General features: G+C 40.4%; 1 protein-coding gene across 1 annotated transcript in view; it reads right to left on the bottom strand.

The window, feature by feature from the left end:
- The window catches only part of PDZD8 (PDZ domain containing 8), a 39,402-nt gene extending 17,701 nt beyond the window's left edge, over nt 1–21,701 (bottom strand). The window contains exons 1-3 of the mRNA XM_082222561.1: nt 19,417–21,701; nt 4,613–4,735; nt 2,955–3,057 (exon numbers count right to left, since the gene is read on the bottom strand). Of these exons, the coding sequence (XP_082078687.1) occupies nt 2,955–3,057; nt 4,613–4,735; nt 19,417–20,288 (1,098 nt within the window). The 5' untranslated portion in view covers nt 20,289–21,701. The remainder of the gene's footprint in view (nt 1–2,954; nt 3,058–4,612; nt 4,736–19,416) is intronic.
- Between the last annotated feature and the right edge of the window lie 255 nt (nt 21,702–21,956).

Genomic DNA, 21,956 nt, shown 5'->3' on the forward strand with positions numbered 1-21,956 from the left:
GGCTGTGGCTTCATCTGATCCTGTGGATACTCTGTGTAAGATAGCCTACCTCTCTCTACAGTGTTGTCACTGGCTTTGCAACCACAGATAAGGCTCCTTCTCATGTTGCCACCCCCACAGCACACAAAGAAGGGGCCTCAGATGATGATCACTGGGTCTTGGTCAGTTCATATGGGGAGAGGCGGTCCTTCAGGTATTGCAATCCTGAGCCATTAAGGCTTTATAGGTGAAAACCAGCATTTTCACCGGGACACAAAACTAATTGTCAGCCAGTGCTGTCGAGCCAGGATCAGTGTAATATGCTCAAACTGTCTTGCCCCAGTGAGCAACCTGGCCGCCAAACTGCACCACCTGAAGTTTCCAAACCATCTTCAGAGGCAGCCCCACCTATGATGCATTCCAGTAATGTAAACTAGAGGTTACCATAGCATAGACAACAGAAATTAGGCTATATCTGCCCAGACAGGAGCGCAGCTGTGCCACCAGGTGAAGCTGTTGGAAGGCACTCCATGCCACTAAGGCCACCTGAGCCTCAAGTGACAGCAAAGGATCCAGGCGTACCCCCAAGCTACATACCAACTCCTTCAAAGGGAGTGTAACCCCATCAAGAGCAGGCAATTTCCCATCCATCCGGTCCAGGGAACCACCCACTAACAATGCCTCTGTCATATCTGGATTGAACTTCAGTTTCTTGGCTCTCATCCAGTCCATTACCAAGGCAAGACAACAGTCTAGCAAATCCACTGCCACATCCACAAAAGTAAAGGAAAAGTAGAGCTGTGTGTCATCAGCATATTGCTGACAACATACTTTCCATGCACCACCTTCCGGACACGACCATCCAAGTAGGACCAGAGCCACTGCAAAGCGGTGCCACCCCTAACTCAGAGAGCCGCTCCAGAAGGATACCATGCCCAAATGGTATCAAAAGCCACTGAGAGGTCAAAGAGAAGTAACAAGGACACATTTCCTCTGTCTCTCTCCTGACTGATGTCACCACACATAAAATATTTCCTTAAACAGTACTCATCTAGCTTGAAGTCTCTCTTCCTTGCAAACTTAATCTTGTCCCCTGCCAACTCATGTTCCAGACTATTGTTCTGCTCGTAAAGGAGAATCTGAGTATTTTCACTAGCAGCTTGAGTGTGTTTTAAACAGGGTGGATAAAAATCAAAGTTTTTTTTAAAAAATAATAATTAAAAAATCAGTTTTTTAAAAAAATTAAATTGGATTTTTAAAATAAAATGCTTTTGGAGGAAAAATCTTTCTAAAGATAGTTTTCTATTTAAGTTACATTATAGCCCAAAGGCTATTCATCAGGAAATGAGGATTTGTTTCAAGTTTTTCATGTGTGCTAAAACTCAGTCTAAGGTTTTTTTTTAATCGTTTACCCACATCGGTTAACAAACATAGATACATATGCTATAATGTTATTGTTTCAGTTAAATAAATTGTTTAAATTGTTATTAAGGAAATGATTATTTTTCTCCTTCCAATAAAATACAGCAGAAAAGTTGTCCAAATATAAACAATAATTTCATAATTATCTGTCTATGTATTTCTGATAGGTATAACCAAATCAGTAATTTTTTGATGTAACTGTAAAAACTACGCCGAACATTTATTATTCCAAAAATGAAACCTTCCTCTGGTTGCAAATATTAAGAGGATGCCAGCAGGGTTGAACCTTTTTGTAAAAAAATGATTTAAATCAAGCCTTGCTGAATAGTGATTTAAATTGTGATTTAAATCTATTCGATTTAAATCAAATCCACCCTGGTTTTACACATTTTTTCAATTTGAGTAATTGGTTTCTGGTATCACCATAATGCCAAGAATAAACATCTTGTAGGTTAAAACACAACACACACATCATCACCAGTTTTTAACTTCTTTTAAAACAGTTCTCTCTTTCCTGCTGGTCTAATTCCTACTCTGCTGTCTAGTTATATGGGTAGTAATACTGCCATCTGGTGTTGAAATGTATGTAACTACTATGTATGTTAAGCGAAGAAACACATATTTACAAAGTACGCAATTGGGTTGTGGGCAGGTGGTATTTATTTGCAAAAGAAATCCTCCAGATGTATTCAGATTGCTTCCCCTTACTGGCCCTCTTTGCAAAAAGGAGCTGATACACAGAATAGGGAGACCAATGCGACTCCCACACTTTCACCAAGTGTTGCTTATTTCCCTCGGACATCTGCCCACTACTAAAGATTGGGATTCAAGTACAATTGTACCTTGGAAGTCCAACAGCTTAGTTCCCGAATGTTTTGGCTCCTCAATGCCACAAATCCAGAAGTGACTGTTCCGGTTTGCGAACTACTTTTGGAAGCTGAATGTCCGATAGGGCTAACGCTGCTTCCGATTGGCTGCAGGAGCTTTTAGAAGCCAATCAGAAGCCACATTTTGGTTTTCAAACATTTTGGAAGTCGAACAGACTTCCGGAATGGATTCCATTTGACTTCCAAGGTATGACTGTAATTTGAAGGCCAGGGGCCCAGGGAAGAAAACAACAACTGTATATATGTACAGGAAAAGCACAAGGGCCAATCCTTATGTCCATTAGCTGGCCCAAGAATTGACAGGGGAGATTTCCATTGGGATCTACAGAAATCTCTCTCAAAGAATGTGGGGAGCAGTGTAGGTGAGTGTGTGAGAAATAGATCCTGCCCTTAATATTTTGATACACTGTATTCAAAGTATTATTTCAGTGCTATTTATTTAAACAAATTTTTTGATGTAATTGGGTAAAAGGTTACATAGCTACTTCATGTGCATATTCTTAAAGGTGGAGGGGTTTCCTATTGGTTTTATCTCATGAACTTCTTAGAGACAAGAAGTGAGTACTTAGTATTCAATTGTGCTTGCTTGTCAAGTTATTAAGTGAAATGAGGGAAAATATGAGCCATCACATAAAAATAATATAAAATAGCATATATATAATTTACCGTCTTGATAAAAGATCTTTCTTTTTCTTCCCAAACTTTTTCACCCAATTCAAATGTGCAATGAATAGATATTTCTCTCTCATAGGATCCAAAAATAAGTAATCTGCAACACAAGAATATCAGTAGCATTAACACAAACATATATTTTAATTCATTGTTTGTAATTGGTTTAACATTTGCCCATATTAAGGAACCCCTTAAAATATTAAATAACTTGAATGTATAGCTAAGCCCACATGATTCTACTTGACAAATGTAGCACAAGTAACATCAGAAGTTTTATAAAGCACTTGCCCCCTCTAGTGGGAAAGGAGGATACATGAACTTGTTCAGATGCAGTTTCTCAATTTCTCAAAAACATGCACACTGAAGTAGGCAGAAAGTTGAATCTTGCACTATTACTACATATGTAACGGTGATAAAGAATGAAGAAAATTGATCATATTTTAATTGATCAATTTTGTATTAACAGCCTAGTACTCAAGACATGCATGCTTCCATATTCTGGCATGCACACCTAACACTATCACAGAAGAGGTGTGATAGGAAGAAAAAATAATGATCATATTTAAAAGCCGGCCCAGGATCTACCAGATCCCAAGTAAGTCTAACTCCCATATCACAACAGCATCATGCACAGTCTGCAGCCTAGAGCTGGCAAAAGGATCAGGCCCAATAGTCCTTCTCAATCCCATTGCCATGAGCTGCTGGGCTGTAGCTCTGCAAGGACTCATCAGCAAGGAGGACGGATTTGTCTTGCACACTAAAATATTAAAATACCAGCGGATAAAATGTAATTCATATACTGCTGTCTGCTATTTTGATGTTATACTTTACATTACTCTGTCAAGTAAATTATCTGTATTTCATCTGCTTGACAGCTCCTATCATCAGTTCTGTTTTTAGAATCTTTCAACAATTAAAACCTTGCAGATATCAGAGGCAGGGAGCTATTAGTATTATAAACTTGATGTTGTAAGTGCAACTGTCAACAAGTACTCTGAATATTTGTTCTGTTATAGAACCCACTAAACAAAGCTGTACTCATAACAAAAAGCTAATCATCCCCGGCCTCCAAATCAACCAGCCTTAGATTTCAGTAGACCAGATCAGTAATTGCAATTGTTATGAGTTTTAAGGGTTGACAATACATTTTAAATTTGAATTGCTATCTAAAGATCTGCTTGATAGAGTTACTCATTTTTGCTCAAGAAGTGCTAAGGCAGTAGTTCTATACAAATTAACATGGCAGTAAACCACACTGAACACAGCAAGCACTTGATTGCACCATTAATACTTAAGCATGAAGCAGTGTTACAGTCTATTCCTACTCCATTTAGAACACCAACAAAATGAAAAAAGGTATTCTTCATTTGAAATACATTTTCAAAGATACAAAAAAAGAAGATACAAAAGAAAAGAAAAGAAGAAAATGTGCTAATAGAAGCTGCGAGCAACAGCTCCTAATCGTCTTTGTAATTAGCAGAGAAAAGCAAACTAATGTAAAGGAACACATATTTAGGAATTCATTTTAAATAGTGTTGGTTAACAAACTCATTTTGTTTTTAAGAGCTACAGTCACATTCCACAATCCACAAGGGAAATCCAATGGAAGACATTCAGTGAAACCAGACATGCAGAGAGTACCAAGAGCATACCTTGAACATTCTATTAAGGAAACTTTCAGTCGTCCTTCAGTTAGTGAAAAATTTTGTATACTGAGATTCCAATCTCTAAATTCTTCAGGTGGCACAACTTGAAATGGAAAAAACGGCTTGAACCTAGTCAAAATATATGTATAAATAGGTTAAAACTTTCCCCCATAGGTGAAAAAAGCATACAAAATTTACACACTGCAACGAAGAGATGAAAGGTCTGATTGTAAGAACAAAGCAACTGCGTAAGTAACACTATACAATACAGTGGTACCTCGGGTTACATACGCTTCAGATTACAGAAATAGTACCTCGGGTTAAGAACTTTTTTTCAGGATGAGAACAGAAATCGTGCTCCGGCAGCGTGGCAGCAGCAGGAGGCTCCATTAGCTAAAGTGTTGGTTCAGGTTAAGAACAGTTTCAGGTTAAGAATGGACCTCTGGAACGAATTAAGTACTTAACCCAAGGTACCACTGTATGTCGAATTGAAAATTAACATGATTTTGTCAGATTTGTTTAAGAAATATATGAAACAGTTATCAATTGGAAACTTGATTTAAGACAGTCTTTTTTCTTGCCAATTTAAATCACTGATTAAAATTAATCTACCCAGCCCTTACCCTCTTCCCAAACTTTCCCCCCATAGGTCACTTGAAAATTGCTGAGTGTCTTGTTGGACCATTTGATGTTTATTCTGTCTGTTGTAGAAATTGTAATGTGCTGTGCTAGGTGCTGTATCATTTTTAATTGTATTTTTATCACTTTTTTATTTCTTATACAGTGGTACTTCAGGTTACAGACACTTCAGGTTACAGACTCTGCTAACCCACAAACAGTACCTCAGGTTAAGAACTTTGTTTCAGGATGAGAACGGAAATCGTGCTCCGGCGGCGTGGCAGCAGCAGGAGGCCCCATTAGCTAAAGTGGTGCTTCAGGTTAAGAACAGTTTCAGGTTAAGAATGGACCTCCAGAACGAATTGAGTTTTTAACCCGAGGTACCACTGTATTGTATTTTATTGTATTACAATTTGAATACATTGAAGTTCAAAGAACTCAAATATTAAGTGTTCTTCACAGACACACTGTGCACCACTGTCTGCCGATCCCTGCAATAAGGTATTTGCCTGACATGCGGATTAGAACTGAATGGCCATGTCCCTATCCCCAGATGTTGAGGCTGGCTTTTGTTGCAACAGCAAAAGCCACTTTTCACCCTACTGAAACTAAAGTCAGCCAGCCTATTCATGTTATAAATTAATGATTTGCAAATATCTGTTTCTTCCATCAATATATTTTGGGATCCCTAAAATCTCCGTTGGGCCTGGAAGTTCTAGAGGCTCAGACAAAGTTTCCAAGTTATCCACAGAAGTTCAATTTTTACTGAGTAACAAGTTGCATATGGCTTGCCTCCTCAAGACACCTTATTCTTTATACTCTATGGCTTGAAGTTGGCTTGTTTCAGTAATCTATCTTTAAGACCAACCACAGTTTAGTTTGGTTCAGACCCACTCTAGACATGGTTCAGCACTAAAATTGCCCTGGTTGGTGACTTATTATGAGAGAGACAGAGTGTGTGCAACCTTGTAGATCCTCATTTATCTCTCAAAAGCTTTTTGATACCACTGACCCTAAGTGTCCTTTTGGAGGTTGAGGATTGGAGGCACTGTGATATGGTGGGTGTTTTTCCAGCAGGGCTGTCTCCAGACAATAAACATTGGAAGACCTCTTCTAGGTGCCTTGACAGTTAAGCAGAAGAGTCGTGCAGGGTTTTATTCTGTTCCCACTGCTGTTTAATGAAACCATGGTGAGAGCTATTGAGAAAGTATGGAGCATAGCATCACCAATATACTGATGAAACGTGACTCTATTTTTCCATAAGCTGGTCAGATGGTATAGGTGCTGGTGTGTGTGGCTTCAATGGCTAAGAGTGTCTATCAGCATTTATGGCTAGTTTGCCAGCTATGGTCATTCCTAGACCAGGATAGCCTAGCAGCCCATGCCCTAGTAACCTTCTAATTAGATTACTCTAACATGTTCTACAAGGGACTGCCCTTGAATACTTGAAAGCTGCAGCTAGTGTAAAATAGAGCTGCAAGGATTCTAAGTGGTGTTGCACTCATTGCCAAATGTTACTGGGATCAATTCAGGGTGTTTGTTAGCTTATAAGCAGGCTTGTGCAGAAGTGGAAGCAGCCGGGTACACTTGCCCTGGGCCTCAGAGGGACTAGGGACTGGCTGCTTTTTTGAGTTTATAAATTTGTTCTAACAAAATTCATGCCCTGGGCCTCAGACGTCTGCCTATAAGTCCTAAAAAACTTGGAACCCAAATACTTGAAGGAGTGCTTCTGCCTATATCAGCCTGCCTGAGCCATTGGATCTCATTGACAGCTTAGCTCAGCAGTGATTCTAGAGAGGGCTTTCTCTGTAGTGCACACATTTATTGAACTGCCCCCTCCGAAAGATGCATAATGTACCTTCACTACTGTAATTCTGGTGCCATCCAGACAGCGTTTTGCCCAGGCCTTCACAGAATACTGAACAAAACAGAATCTCTGGATGAGATCAGCCACAAGAAAAGCAATCAGTTTACTGCAGCTATACATCTCATTTTAATTGTGTAGTTGTATTAATTATTTGGAAGACTGATTTAGAATTTGTTTTATTGCTGTTTTAATGTGCAATTGTAAACTGCCCTAGGATTCTGTCACCTAATGGGCAGTATGAAATTGGGTTTTTTAAATATAACAACAACAACAACCTGTGGTTAGTTAAAAATGAAAGCGAAAGCTTCTATTCTCTTTAGAACTGAACAGGCAGTTCACCTCGGCTTGTTCATGTAATGATAAATCCAGTTTTTAACCATAGCTTATTGTTACAACCAGATGCAGCCAAGTAAATGCCAAGATAAAATTACTATAAACTTCTATCCTTCTAAGCAGAGTTCACATTAATTTGCTCACCTTTGCATACATAAAATGTTAATGGATGCAGATACCAGCATGCTAGTATCTTAATGGATACAATACTAGCATGCTAGTATTGGAATAACTGCTGAAAAAGTTTTCTCAACAGGGACAGCATAAAGAAATAAAATAACTCCTAACACATTCTAATCAGAACTATCTGTCAATGTTGTGCCACTGAAATTATGAGTTTATGTGTGTCCTTTCACTGACCTCTATGAGAAGGGGAATATCAAATGACAGGATTGCACAACAAACCCTTATGCTCTCCAGAGGGGCAGCTGTGTTAGACTTAAAGACTAACAAATTTTACAATGGTATCATTTTATTATGCCATTCAGAACAATTTCCTCCTTATCATGTGGGATAGTGTTTTCCGAAAAGCAAACTTGTACTGGAAATAATCAGTACAAGTTATTTTTGTTAGAAGCTAATGTTTATACACTATTACCAAGACAGTAAGTTTATAACACAGACTTCTACTATGGCCTGGCATATACAATATAACTATTGCAATACATTTTACACCCTGCAGATCTGATAACTGATCATATGGCTACATTTGCTGCAGATACAAATTTTACCAGTGCTGCAGAACTACAGTGCTCTACTCTAACCAAGGGTGCAGATGTTTATCTGCATTCACAATGCAGTTTACAGAACCTTGTCAAGATACCCATTGCATATTATTTAAGTTTAAAAGCAAAGAGAGCAGAATGGAATTTGGCATGTTTTTCAATACAGAACTCCCCAAAATAAATAACTGTCTCCATGAAGCAGCTTGTGAATTCAATTTAAAATAATTCTCAAGCTCAGCATAATTTAAAATTGGATTTTCTTGAGACAAAGAAGATTTGCAACTTTAGGCAGATCCATTTTCCACCAGCAAAAGATACAGAACCTGTTCTACAGCTAGGTTTAGCTGAACTGTAGCGCTCATTTTAAATTTGTAAGATACGACTAGTCAAAGCTTCAGTAATGTGTGTCAATAATATATTATATAAATACATGATTGTTTCAAGAATAAGCAGGCTTCAACAAATCCACTTGTCATGATTAGTGCGGCACCACCCCTGAAGAGGATGACAAATGGTTAGTCTTTGTCATCAACTTCAATTTTCACCAACTTGAAAATTCTTTAAATTTACCCACCCTCCTAGAAGATTAATACAATTTTGGGAAGAGGTTAACCCAGCTACCATCTGCCAAACCTACAAAACTGGGGAGGGCTGAATACTTCAATCAAGCACTATCTTAAATAGAATAACGACCTATAACTTATTATTGCATTTTTATCCCATCCTTCCAAAGTGATCAGACTGGTGCACTTGAACTAACATATTTTATACTCAAAACAACCATGTGATGTAAGTTAGACCTCAATACAATAACTGGTCCAAGGTCACAGAATGAGCTTCATGGCAGAGTAGAATATGAAAAGAATCTCTCCAGCCCTAGTCCAACACTACCCACTAAACTACACTGCCTGACCTGCTTTGGAAGTCCCTCTAGCGAATACATAAGACAGATGTTGCACAATCCTCTTCATATTTATTTATGCATGAAAGTTATACTCAGAAAGTTCTGAGTTAAATGGAGCTTCTTAATTAAATGTACTTATGATTGCTTTCATTTTTAATTTCTAAGGTATGACCAGTTAAACTTCAGTAATGTGTGCCAACATCATTATGTAAACAAGCATAGCTTCCTAAATATATCTGTTATTTTTAGCTGCCACCAGGAAAGATGCTTGCCATCATCAGACTATAAAAATAAAATGATTTCTCTTATCCTTTTGAGACAGAGACTCAGCATTAAACTTTCCACTATTCTGTCTCATATTTTCAACATACAACACCTTTGAAAACCTCTTAAGTTGTTGAGTTCTTAAAATATGTCATCGAAAACAGTAATTTAGTGCTGCCAATTTAACCTTAACTAAAGGCTAAAAATTGAATGCATGTGTCCCAATGAATTTAGTGGTGTTTATTCCCATGTAACAGGAATAAAATCAGGCTATACTAACAGTTATTGCAGTTATTAACTCTTGGCTAGCTGCTTATATATCCTACCATAGTGAGGAAACATTGCAGAAGCAGTATGTAAAAACACATAAAACTTAAAATAGACTCTTGTTACTTCTTCTTTCACACAATCTTTAAGAAACATATAGTAAAATGATGTGTCCTTGACTGACACCCCTGACCATTATCGAGTTACAAAGATGTTTCTGCTGAACAGAAGTTTGGAGGTTTGATGAATGTATCTTCTAAACGTATGTCTGACTACTTTCAAGTTATGAAAATACTATCTTCCCATTACTGTCATAAGAACAAATGTAGGAAGAAATTTGAAACAGCCCTAAAAAGTACATACACAAATGCATGTGAACAGGGCTTTATGTGGGGAGGAAAGAAGCAGCCACAAGGAGCTGCTGTTTTGAGCGGAAAAGTGGGGGAAGTTTAAAACAGAATTATTACAAAATCTCCACACACCCCTCCAGCAGCTTTCCCTCCTTGAAAGGTTCCATATAAAAGTTTACAAGAGTACTTAGGCATTGCTACTCGCACTTCCATGGTGGAAAATAAGTTTGGAGGAAGATATGATTTGGAGTAGATGGTTGGCAGGGAAAGGGGTTAAGTATATACCGTATTTTTCGCCCCATAGGACGCACCGGCCCATAGGACGCATCAAGTTTTTTGGGGGGGAAATAAAGGGAAAAAAATTATTTCCCCCCCAGGCGCTTGTGGGGCAGGCAGCGTGGAGAAGCGCTCTTCTCCCCGTCTCCCACCTTCAGATCAGGTCCGGGGACAGCCTGCAGATGCGCTGCATCTCCCTGCTGTCCCCGGAGTGGTGGGGCAGGCAGCGGGGAGAAGCGCTCTTCTCCCCGCCTTGAGATCAGGTCCGGGGACAGCCGGGAGAAGCGCTCTTCTCCCCACCGCCCGCCTTGAGATCAGGTCCGGGGACAGCAGGCAGCGGGGAGAAGCGCTCTTCTCCCCGCCGCCCGCCTCCAAACCACTTCGGGAGACAGCAGGATGGTGGCGTTCCGCCTCCCTCTGTTCCCCCGATCTTGTGGGGCTGGCGCTGGGGCTCTCCTGAAGCCTGGAGAGCGAGAGGGGTCGGTGCGCACCAACCCCTCTCGCTCTCCAGGCTTCAGTGAAAGCCTGCATTCGCCCCATAGGACGCACCCACATTTCCCCTTCATTTTTGGAGGGGAAAAAGTGTGTCCTATAGGGCGAAAAATACGGTACACAAACACACCCCAGTCAGATTTCAGAGGGTGCTTTTCATTTTTAATAACACACATTTGCATGCGATATGCAGTTGCCCCTCACAGAAAATAAGGAATATTTTCCCAGTTTTAAAAGATGTGTTGTGACAAAGATGTGAAGTAAAATCAAGTACTCCATTACTGCTCTTGCATTTCAAATTAAAATGCTGCGGTGACTAGAAGCAATAACTGGCAGAATTCTCACTTCAATGCAGTTCTTAAAGGCACAGGAGTCCTCTCAGGACATAGATCTGGCACCCCATGACCTCTTAGCTCCCTCACCCACATCCCCAATGCTTTTCCTTTGGCCTCTTGGCTCCTATACTTGCCTTTCCCTCAGGATCATATATTTCACCCTGCTTTTCTTCATTTGCCTAGCCTCTGGGCACACTCTACTTCATACATTCCCTATCCTCCCAGGCCTTCTCCCAGTCAGCTTAGCTCACCCCATACAGCTTTTCTTTCAATAAAGTCTATGGGGTTCTACACCCAGACAGACAATTATTCCTTTTTATAACTTAGACAGTGAACCTTTTGTTGCCAATTTCTTGGTTCTCTGAGGAGTTAGTTAGAATGTTCTGTGCCATCACACGAGCTCATCTGATGTCCAAGGCATCATTGCAAGAATCATGTTATAACAGACACCAATTATGTTCAGTTCAATTTCTATAATAAACAACTGTCTCAAAGTAAAAAACGTAAACTATATTTGTAACTTATGCTTTTTGGAATATACACTGGCAATTTTTAGAATGCAGGAAGATAGAGGATTAACATAATGGTTCCCAGAAAGAATATTCTCCAGTTATCTAGAGTTTACTTGAAAATATTAATAATTGTTCCACACAATAATTACCTTTTACTGTTGTATCTGTGATGCAGAAATGTTACAGAAGCTCTAATAAAGATGGTTAGCTATTCAACAAAGGCAAGGGAGAAACAATATGCAAGAGTATACTATAGAGATAGACAAATCTGAGGAAATATGTTGATAAATGGTGAGAATGAGGATTCACATTATTCATTCTTTCCTAAACACCATAGGTGCCACATAAAATGGTTATGTCATATTCCGAAAGATAAAGAATTCCACTGGGAAACTGTTAGCATCCGGCAAACCTAATCTAAGAAACAAATTGCAAAAAGTATACTTCAATTTAAAATTACCATACCTGCAAGTTAAAATCATATTTCTCAAGTGAAACAAAAAAGTAAAGAATTCCGCTCCTTTTATGTAACAGACTAATGTCCTTATTATATACAGAGCTCCCTTACTGATTTAGCTATGTTAAGCAGATTAGGTATCTAATGGATGAACTCGCAAGACCTTGAATTAGGAAACACAGCAGCTGGCAGATTTTTCATATTACTTATGTGGAAATAACTTCTCATAGAAGCAGGTGTGTGAAAAGCAGAACTCAATGCTTTAGTTGCAAAGCACTTTTTGAAATGCATGTAGCAAATATTTTTTATTATTATTAGTGTAAACCAAGCTTCAATATAAGTTCCCCAGGCAATGAATAGTATACAATAAACCACAGAACTGTCCCCCCAAAACAAGAAACAACACAACTATAACTGTCATAACTATGATGAAAAAATAACCACCAGCAGCTTAGATTATCATTATGCAGTACTGATGTGACCATCTCATAAACCTCTGAAGGCCAAGTGGAGCAGATGCTTCAATTCCGTCTGATGTCTTTTCATCACCTGAAGATGCATCTCCAGATGGAGGAAAACCCATAATCAGGGAGCCATATTGAGAGGTTAAGTATGAAGGGTCTACAAAGATAGGCCTAAGAAAGGAGACAGAAACAACACTGCCTATATGGTGGCCCTGGACAAACAGCCATAGTGACAGAGGCTGCAAAATTACCCATACTAATTCAAAACAAATAGCAAGCCTCTACTATAAGCTTGTAATAGTAAATGTAAGGTAAAGGTAGAGGACCTCTGGACTATATAGCACATGGATGGATGCATATTGTAAGATCTGAGTGCTGGAAAACCAAATGCAATTAGGAAGGCTGTTTTCAAGCATTACTCTTCTACAGGAGGTCCCAGAGGCCCAAGGGATTGTTTCTCAATACAGGCATTCTTGCTAATTATATATACTTCATTTCCACAAGTCTTTTTCCATGGGACTGGAGCACCTTTGCTAAAATTAATATTTAGATTAATTTTTTAAAAGTAACCTAAAGGGAGGGCATGATGACAGTTATTAAAATTATGATTTGTGTGGGCAAAATAAAACAAGGTAAGTTTGTCTCCTACCTTCTTAAAACTTGGATGAACTTAGGATCATCCAAAGAAGTTTAATGGTGGAGATTCAGGAAATAAAAAAAGAATTTCTTCTCACAGTGTGTAAGAAATTAAATGAAGTCACCGCTACAAGACACTGTAATGACCAGTGTTAAGCTATTTTGTAAAGAGTATTAAACAAATACATGGAAGGTGTCTATCAAAGACAGGCCTCCGTGTTCAGATGCAGTATGCCACCGAGTATCAGCAGTTGTGGAGCAACAAAGGCAGTGTCCTATTCCCTTCATACCCTACCTGTGAGGCACAGAGATGCACTAGGTTAGCAGCTATGGGAAAGTGGATGCTGGACTAGATAAACTATTAGTCTGCCCTAGAAAGTATCTACTTAAACTCTTAACTTTTCCTTCCACAGCTAGCAATTATACCCATCCACTGATTTATTTGTGGAATCCTCTTGTAGTACTGCACAAAGCTGGGGAGATTGTCTTTACCTGCAAACATCTAATCAGTAACAGCCTCAAAATCTGTGTTGGCTGAATTTGTGTATCTACCACTTGAATGGACATCATTCAACATGCAAATTCACAAAACAGATGTTAGAGAGTAAACCAGTCACCTTCAATGCAAGTTGTTTGCCCCAGAGAATTAAGTGTCCCAATTAAAAGAATGTTCTAATTCTTTTTTAATTGCTAATACTTACTAGAAAATGCAAAACAAAGAACACAAGCAATAGACTATTTACTGTTTTATGTCCATATTGCCACTTAATACCTATATTGTTAGTTTGTTTGTTTGTTTTCTTTATATACCACCCTTCAGACAGAGTTGGTTGTATTCTGTAAACCAATAAAAACACAAAAACCAATAAAAACACAAAAAATACATAATAACAAACAATATATCTGCAGCTTGAGGTCAAAGTTGCCTTCCCCAGTATGGTGTCATCCAGACATTATGAGCTACAGCTCTCATTATTCCTAACCATTTGCCATGCTTGCAGGGATTTGAAGTCCAAAACAACAGGAGAGCAGCACATTGGGAAAAGCTTCATTACCTGAACCTTATTTGTCCTATGCATGGGTGATTAGAAATGTTAAAGTACCTTGTTTTTGTACTCTACATTACTTTATCCTTTCCAGGACTTCCAATTCTTGACATACCGGTACTTTAATAGCTTTTTTTAAACAATAGCATTTCATACGCTCTTTGAGCAAAACAGCTATTTTTCTTCATCTCTGAAAGATCCCTTCATCGTTTTCATTTAAGTACCTCTTTGAAAAGGAGTAATTACCACACCACTTCTTTTCAAATCTTATTAATTAGTAAATAGGCTGCCTATTATTATTGTTCTGTCCTTCAGTCATACACTGGTAGGAAGTACTATTCCCAAATATCTGGAAATGACTTGACACCAAGGTGACACCTTGCCAAAAAAGAGAAGAATTTGGACAAATGTCAAAGCCTTGGGGTTGATCCAGCTGGGTCAACACATTACAACTCAGGCATACTTCGTACTGAGAAGATTGATCAGCGTGTATTACTTCAGCCTGCAAGAAAGACAATAAAAATGTCTAGCACATTTATGTTTTAGTCTAACCTTTATCCTGATATGCTAGTTTTCTAGTTACCAAAAGCAAGGCTGCAATATGTAACTATCCAGTTAATCAAATATCCGTTTTGATTGGCTGAAAAAGGTGCCCATGATCAATAAGGCATCAGGCGCCAAGTCCCAAACCAATGGATTCAAGTTACAAAAAAGGAGTTTCTTACTAAATATCAAGAAGAACTTTCTGAGAATAAGCGCTGTTTTGGCAGTGGAACATACTCCCATGAGAGGTGGTGGTCTCTCCTTTCTTGGAGGTTTTAACGCAAATGTTGGATTGTCATCTGCCAAGTATTATCTAGTTGAGATTCCTGCCTTGCAGGGTACTGGACTAGATGACCCTCGGGATCCCTTCCAACTCTACAATTCAACTTAGAATCATAGCATCGTAGATTTGGACAGATTCTATGATTACACAAACAGTACTTAAAACCTGCAAATGCCATCTTAGAAAAGGATTCCCTCCTCTTTAAATATCTAGTTTGATTATCACTTTAATACTATCTAAGTTCAATATTATTATAATTAAATCAAGTTTAACTAAATCTAGGCCACAGCATCAGAATACACAAACATACAAGATCAGGAAAACTTTTAATCAAGGGAGAAGTTCTATCAACAGAACCAACTGAAGGATATAAGAAAAACAAAAGAAGCCAATTTTAGCTTCACTTGATCTAGAGATGGAAAATATCAAATCAGAGCCAATGTTGTTACAAAGCAGCAATTAATATTCTAACTCCTTTTTTTTCCGTCTAGGGAGAAGCTGTTTTTAAAAACAGATATGCACTAGATACGTTTTTAAAATACAAGATGTGCCATGTGAGAAAAGGCTCTTATAACCACAAAGTTACATTTTAAAAACCAGTCTAAATTTGGGATTATAGTTCAAATTAGAGACTTGCTAGCTGAAACAGTACATCATTCCAGGAGGGGTTTATTAATACTTCAGAAAGCACCTGGAAGATTGCCTCACCAACATCAGATTATAATAGATCTGGAACCTGCATACTACAAACAGGGAGAACAACAACAGCTAGATCTGTGAAAAAATAACTTTTAACCTTTGGTACTAGCAAAACTTATTAGACTCAGTGGCCATATTTCAGTTAATGAAAACACCAACATATGTAATAATCACAGATCAATTCTGTCACCAGGAACAAGATAAACTCCTATGAGGAACCAAGATCTGTGCTTTCCAAAGTCACTAGGAAAATAGAAACTTGTATCATAAAGGAAAGACCAGAGTTGTCTCTCCCTTTTCCATTTCACGCCTTTTGGCATTTAATTCAACTGTGAGAATGGAAGTGGAAAGTCTTTTTATGATATTTCAGTGTTTTGGGTTCTTCAGCCAAAATTTCCAGCTTAATTTAAAAAAAATGAAGCAAGAAGGAACAGCAACCCTAGCCACTAATGTCCACTTATCTAGAAGCAAGTTCCACACACAACGGAACAGACTTCTAGGTAAATATGAAAAGGATTAAAATTTTGAAAAATAAAATAAAAAGCTGTCTATTTTCTGTCTATATTAAGGTATTATCTAATGAATAAAGGAGGTCACTTTTATACTGTGGTAAATTCCAGGCTGGTTATGGAATAGCCATGCCTGTAAAGTTTAGCTGTTCAACTGTGGAACAGATTCCCATGATGGGTGGTGGACCCTCCTTCCTTGGAGGTGTTTAAGCAGAGGTTGGATAGCCATCTGTCATGTTTGATCTAGTTGAGATTCCTGTAATGCAGGGAGATGGATAATGATGGGGTCCTTTCCAACTCTAGAATTCTATGATTTTATAATTCTGTGGTATCAGTGATTTACTGTCGGTTAGGCCCTATTAAATTTTCTCTACCAATATCCATTGGTTAAAATCCACTGTAATGCAAGGTGTTCACTCACACAATGGGGCTTCTCTCCTCCCTCTGCACCCCCCACTCAAAATCTTTCTGAAAGTTCCAATATTCAGCTTCATCAGATAGCCACAAATTCTGGCATTATGAGGGAATTTTTTCCTCTATCGACTTTCTATGTGCTATGCATAATTTTATATGCTTATTTCATGTTGCCTCTTACTCATCTAAACTGAAATTCCCCAAAAGCAAAACTTACACCATTTGTTCAATTGCAGAATACTTTGTAGTGTGCAAACAACACAATCGCTCCAATGATTAGTTGAACACTGCAAGGCACTCCCACCCCTGAATGAGGGAGTCTGCTTCCTCTCCAAGGGGATCAGGCTGATGGAAACAGAATCTTCTAGTGCTCAGGAACACATGCTATGTGAAAAACTATCCAACATCTCCCAGCGCCTTGCATGGTAGCTACTATTGCATTTAGAATAAATCCAAGTACTTTATTGTTATACATTATAAAGCTCTAAACTTAGTATTTGGGATTGAGATATGTAGGATATCTCAAAATTGGTGTTTTTAAAATGTATGGGCACACATCCACAATCTAACATTAAGCTGAAATACCCTGTACAACTAATGATAAAGATGGTAAAGGGAAAGGAAGGAAGAAGACAAGTAACCACTCCTTTCAGGACAAGCTCCACACAGAAAAATAATTTCTACCTGCATTAGTCGTTAAAAGACAAAACCAAAAACTGTGAAAGGCAGCTGATCTGGACTAAATATCAACAGAGTACATAATCTTTTGAACATGGCATGGGTGTTTTAAAGTGTTAGAAGAAAAGGGTGTAGTCAAGGGGTGTCAGTGAACAGACAACAACTTTTCTCTTTCTTCTGCTACTTTGTACAAAGTCATTTTGCCAACAGAGACTATCTACAAAATAAGAGAGCATTAAAACCATGCCTCTTAAAAATTCTAGCAAGTTTATGTAGTTTACCAAAACAAAAAACAACCCCCCCCGCATGCTTCCAATTTGCAAACAGAGTTCCATAAATACACTCACCTGTTTGCCAGTTGCAAGCATCCCTGCACCAAACACCCAGCACAAAAATATTCCCACCCCAGGTTGTCCATAAATAGAAGAGTATCAAGAGGAAACACAGAGAGTCCTCCATTCCCAGAGTTCTCTGCAGGTCAAAGAGTACCAAAGAGTGAATGAGATGTTATTTACATCTCTTGCAAGAGAGAGAATATTAGTTATTTTCCCTAAGTAGAGAGGAAAGAAAGACATGAAGTTTCTTTCCTTCCAGAAAGGCTTTTGCAAATCAGAGTAGAAAGAGATTTCATAGGCCACCTAGACCAACCCCCAGCTAGATCCAGGAAATCCAGAGCAAAAGCATCCCCAACAGATGACCAGTCTCTACTTGAAGACCTCCAGCAAAAGAAAGCCCAACCATATACCCCAGGTAACTGATTATTGGTTTCATGTTCTTACCACTAAAAAGTTTTTCCTAACATGCAACCCAAGTCTAACTTAACATGCAACACTCTGGTAACTTAAGCCCATTATATATGCTCTTGCTCTGGGATAGCAGAGAACTATTCAGCCCTTCAGTATTTATGCTTGACAAATCTATGTTGGCTTCTACTAACCACTGCGTTTGTCAAGATTTATGCTTACAAATTTGTCCCTATCTAATCTGTTCAAGTATCTTTCCTGGTAGCAAAGCAGTCTAATCTTCCTCTTTTCTGAGAACTGGACCAACATTTGCCTATCTCCAGTACTTGCCTATTCTCAATGATATCTAACATGATAGACAGAGATTCTGAGAATACATCAGCAGCTTCTTCTAGTAACCAAGAATGCAATACACCTGACCCTAAAAATCAGAACTCTTTTAAGGTAGCTAGGCATTTTCTGACCAATTCCTCTTCTATCTTAAATTGCAATCCTGACCCTTAACTACTGTCGCACGGTCACAGACAGTTCCCCTTTTAGGAGAAAACAAGAGGCAAAAGTAGTTCCTTCTCTTTATTACCGGTACATACTAACATTTCATCATCCTTACAATGAAGCAGGCCTGGTTACCTTCCTCTTCCTTAAACCATACAATCCATTTCATTACATAGTATGCCAGCCTCAGTTTTCCTAACACTGTCCTAACAAGTCTGGGTATGCATCTGTATTTGCCCTCTGTGACGACCTCTCTTTCCTTTCATTTTTTCTAAGTCCGGGGGGGGGGGTAGTTCATCACCAAACTTTTTGGTCAGCAGCCTCAGCTCTTTACATTTTGCCTCATATTTTTCTCCCATTAGAATTGTGATTTGCCTTTAGTAACTTCTTCACTTCATGAACTCCCACTAGTCTTGGGCTCCTTTCTTTATTAGTATATCTAGCCATGGAATCCTACCTAGCATTTCTCTGAGCTGATTAAATCCAGCTTTACTGAAATCAAAGGTACATGTTTGGCTCTATTCACCTTAAGCTTTCCACATGATCAAGATTTTCAGCAGACTGGAAGAAAACAGCAGAGTTACTGCTTGCACTTTCTTCAAAAAACAACAACAGAATAAGGGGCACCATGAGGTGTGGAATGGGGGAGTGGAGTCAGTAGTACAACTAAAATCTGTGGACCTATGCATATGTATACAAACCATTTCATCTTCTAAAAATGCCACCTTCAGAAGGCATTTTTGCGAATGTTATCATCATTGTTGCTATTACCATGTTTCAAATACTACTAAACAGTGTTTATTAAGAATAAGTCAATAGAAAGTTTTCCTTCCAACAATTCCCCAAACTATAATGTGAGTAAAGTATAGCTTTGCTCCAGTTAAACCCAAAGCACCTTACCTGATTTTATAATGAGGTAAAGTATGTTTGCGCCTAATGACTTTCTTGAACTGGCTGACAATGATGGAAGTAAGTTGTGGCAAGGGCCTTCCTTCGAACTGTGACTTGACTTCAAGACCAATCACAGGCTCGTCGACAAAGGCGAAAGACCAGTGGGTGAAGGGCAAGCGGGTGAAGACCAGCCTCACCCGACCCACCACCCTAGAGATCTTGGCAAAGAGATATGCCGACTTGCCAAAGACAAGGTCGGCATCAATGGCCAAGTGGAAGCCACCGTTGTACTCAACGTCCACCTCAAAGTCTAGTTCCTCGGGGCATCCTTCCTCGCTACAGGTCACGGGCCTCAGGATCTTGATGTTCTTGAAAACGGGCACAACGTTCCCGAAGGCAACGTCTCTCAAGCTGAGCCCCTCCAGCACCTTGCCTGTCACCTTTGTCTGGAGCAGCTCCTCAAACTCCACCTTGATCTTCCTGGTGACCCAGTGCCTGACAAAGCCAGTGTCCTTGAGCTCCCTGAAGAGAAAGAGACAGATGGCATTGAGCCAGTAGAGGGTCTCCTCGGTGAACTCCACCACCGAGCTAGAGGAGGAGTCCGGGTGGGTGCCCTGGTCATTTTTGGAAGGGGACTGGCTGGGGGGCACGCTGCGGGAGCCAGCCCCCTCTTGGACCCCTCCGCCGCCAACGAAGCCGGCGAAGTACTCCTTGAGGCTGGTGTCGGGCACTGCCCGGGTGGTGTAGATGCCGGTGTTGGGCGCCGAGGACGGCCCCTCGGGGGCTTCGGGCTTCCTCCGGTAGAAGAGCAGGATCTGGCACAGCAGCGTCAGGCAGGAGCCCAGCAGAGCCGACAGCAGCATTCCATACACCGACAGCATCGCCTCAGCGCCTCTCGCCGCCCCTCACGCAGCCGTCTACCCCGCGGCCCTCGCCGCCTCACGCCGCCGGCGCCACGGCCAGCCCCGCTACCTCCATCTTGCGGGCAGCGGCTTGAGGGGAAACGGGTGCCGCCGCAACTCCGTCAAAAAACAAAAGCAACAACCCGGGGAGCTCGAGCTCGACGCAGTCCCCCCCCCCGCAACGCTCGCTCCCCTCAGCCGGCCCCAGACGACAAACCGCCGCCGTATCCACAACTCCTTCCCTCCGTGGCCCGCTCCGCCTCACACAGCAGCAGCGGCCGCGGCATCCGGGTCTTTTCTCGTCTTCTCGCGTCCACCGCCCCCTTCCTGAGGAGAGACCAACTGCCACTTCTCTCCCTTTGGCTGCCCCGTCCCCTCTTCTGTCAGGATTGCAAGGGCTGGGGAGGTCCGGGAGTGGGTGGGTTACGTCATAGGCTACGCCGTCCCATGCGCTGACCTCATAATACTGCGGAGGGAGGAGGGAAAAAAAAGTAAGGCGGAAAAAAGGAGATAGGAAGTGCGCATGCGTGTTTGTTTCTGGCCCCTCCTCCTCCTCCCTTCTGTTGCTTTTGGCTCCCGCTACTCCCCCCGCCCGTCCGGCATGTTCTGTGTTCAAGGCTGGTTGAGAGGTTAGTTAGTGTTTATAAGGCAAAAGGGTTGAAAGTGTGAGGGTCCTTAAAGGCACCGCAAGAAGGAAACGTGGTCGAAGCCTGTTTCGAGGGCAGGCTCGGGCTGAATCCTGTCTCCACCAGGGGGATTGCGGAAGCGGTGTTTTCTTTATCAGCATAGGATGCAAGCGGTGTTCTAAGAATAACAACAGGGATTCTGAATTCGGACACGCGCGCACCCGCAACCCGCTTTGCTGGCCTGGATTTTATTTGCTCTCTTCCCACCTGGTCCACCGACAAAGCAATTGCAACCAGCGCATTAGTTTATTGAACTTATAAGCCGCTTGCTACAACAGAACGTCCCGAAGCGATAGAGTAAAACATACACAAGCACATCAAAAATACTGTATAATTAGAGCAGAAGCATCAAATGCTTGGGTGCTACCCGAATGTCGTGGGAAACAAACGTCCTTTTTTTGTTTGCACTTCACCGGCATGCTCCTCCCACCCGCGTCGTTTTCCTATCTCCGTGAAAATCACTCCCTTTCTCCTGCTTTTGGTTCAGATTTAGGCAACTCCTACTGCCAAGAAAATGAATGAAAATATTCTAGCCAAGATACCATTGGCACGCAGCTTATACTTCACTGAACATAACAGTTTCAAGCAAGAAGGTAGCCGGACCTTGAAGGATTGCAGTGACTTAAATATGCCGAATCAACGCGAAGGATGGCTTTTGTAATGAAACAGACAAATTGAAAGGAACCTGTAAACTTTTTTCCCCATGCAAAAATAAGGGGAAGAGGGAGAGGAGCGGGTGCGGAGCGGGAGTGGGTTTTGGGTGTGAAATTAGGCTCTTGTGAACATGACAAAATACAAAATCAAAGTCCAGCGGATGGGGGTTGCCTTTATTTACCCTTTTAAAACAAGGCCTTTAACCTTAAGAAACACGCAGAACTTGTATATTGCTTCATATATGCTGTTTACGGACCAATTACACAATGCAACTGAATTAGGCACAGATTTCATTATGCTAAAGGGA

This window comes from Podarcis vaucheri (assembly GCF_965113315.1).
Source record: "Podarcis vaucheri genome assembly, chromosome: 5".
Lineage (NCBI taxonomy): Eukaryota > Metazoa > Chordata > Lepidosauria > Squamata > Lacertidae > Podarcis > Podarcis vaucheri.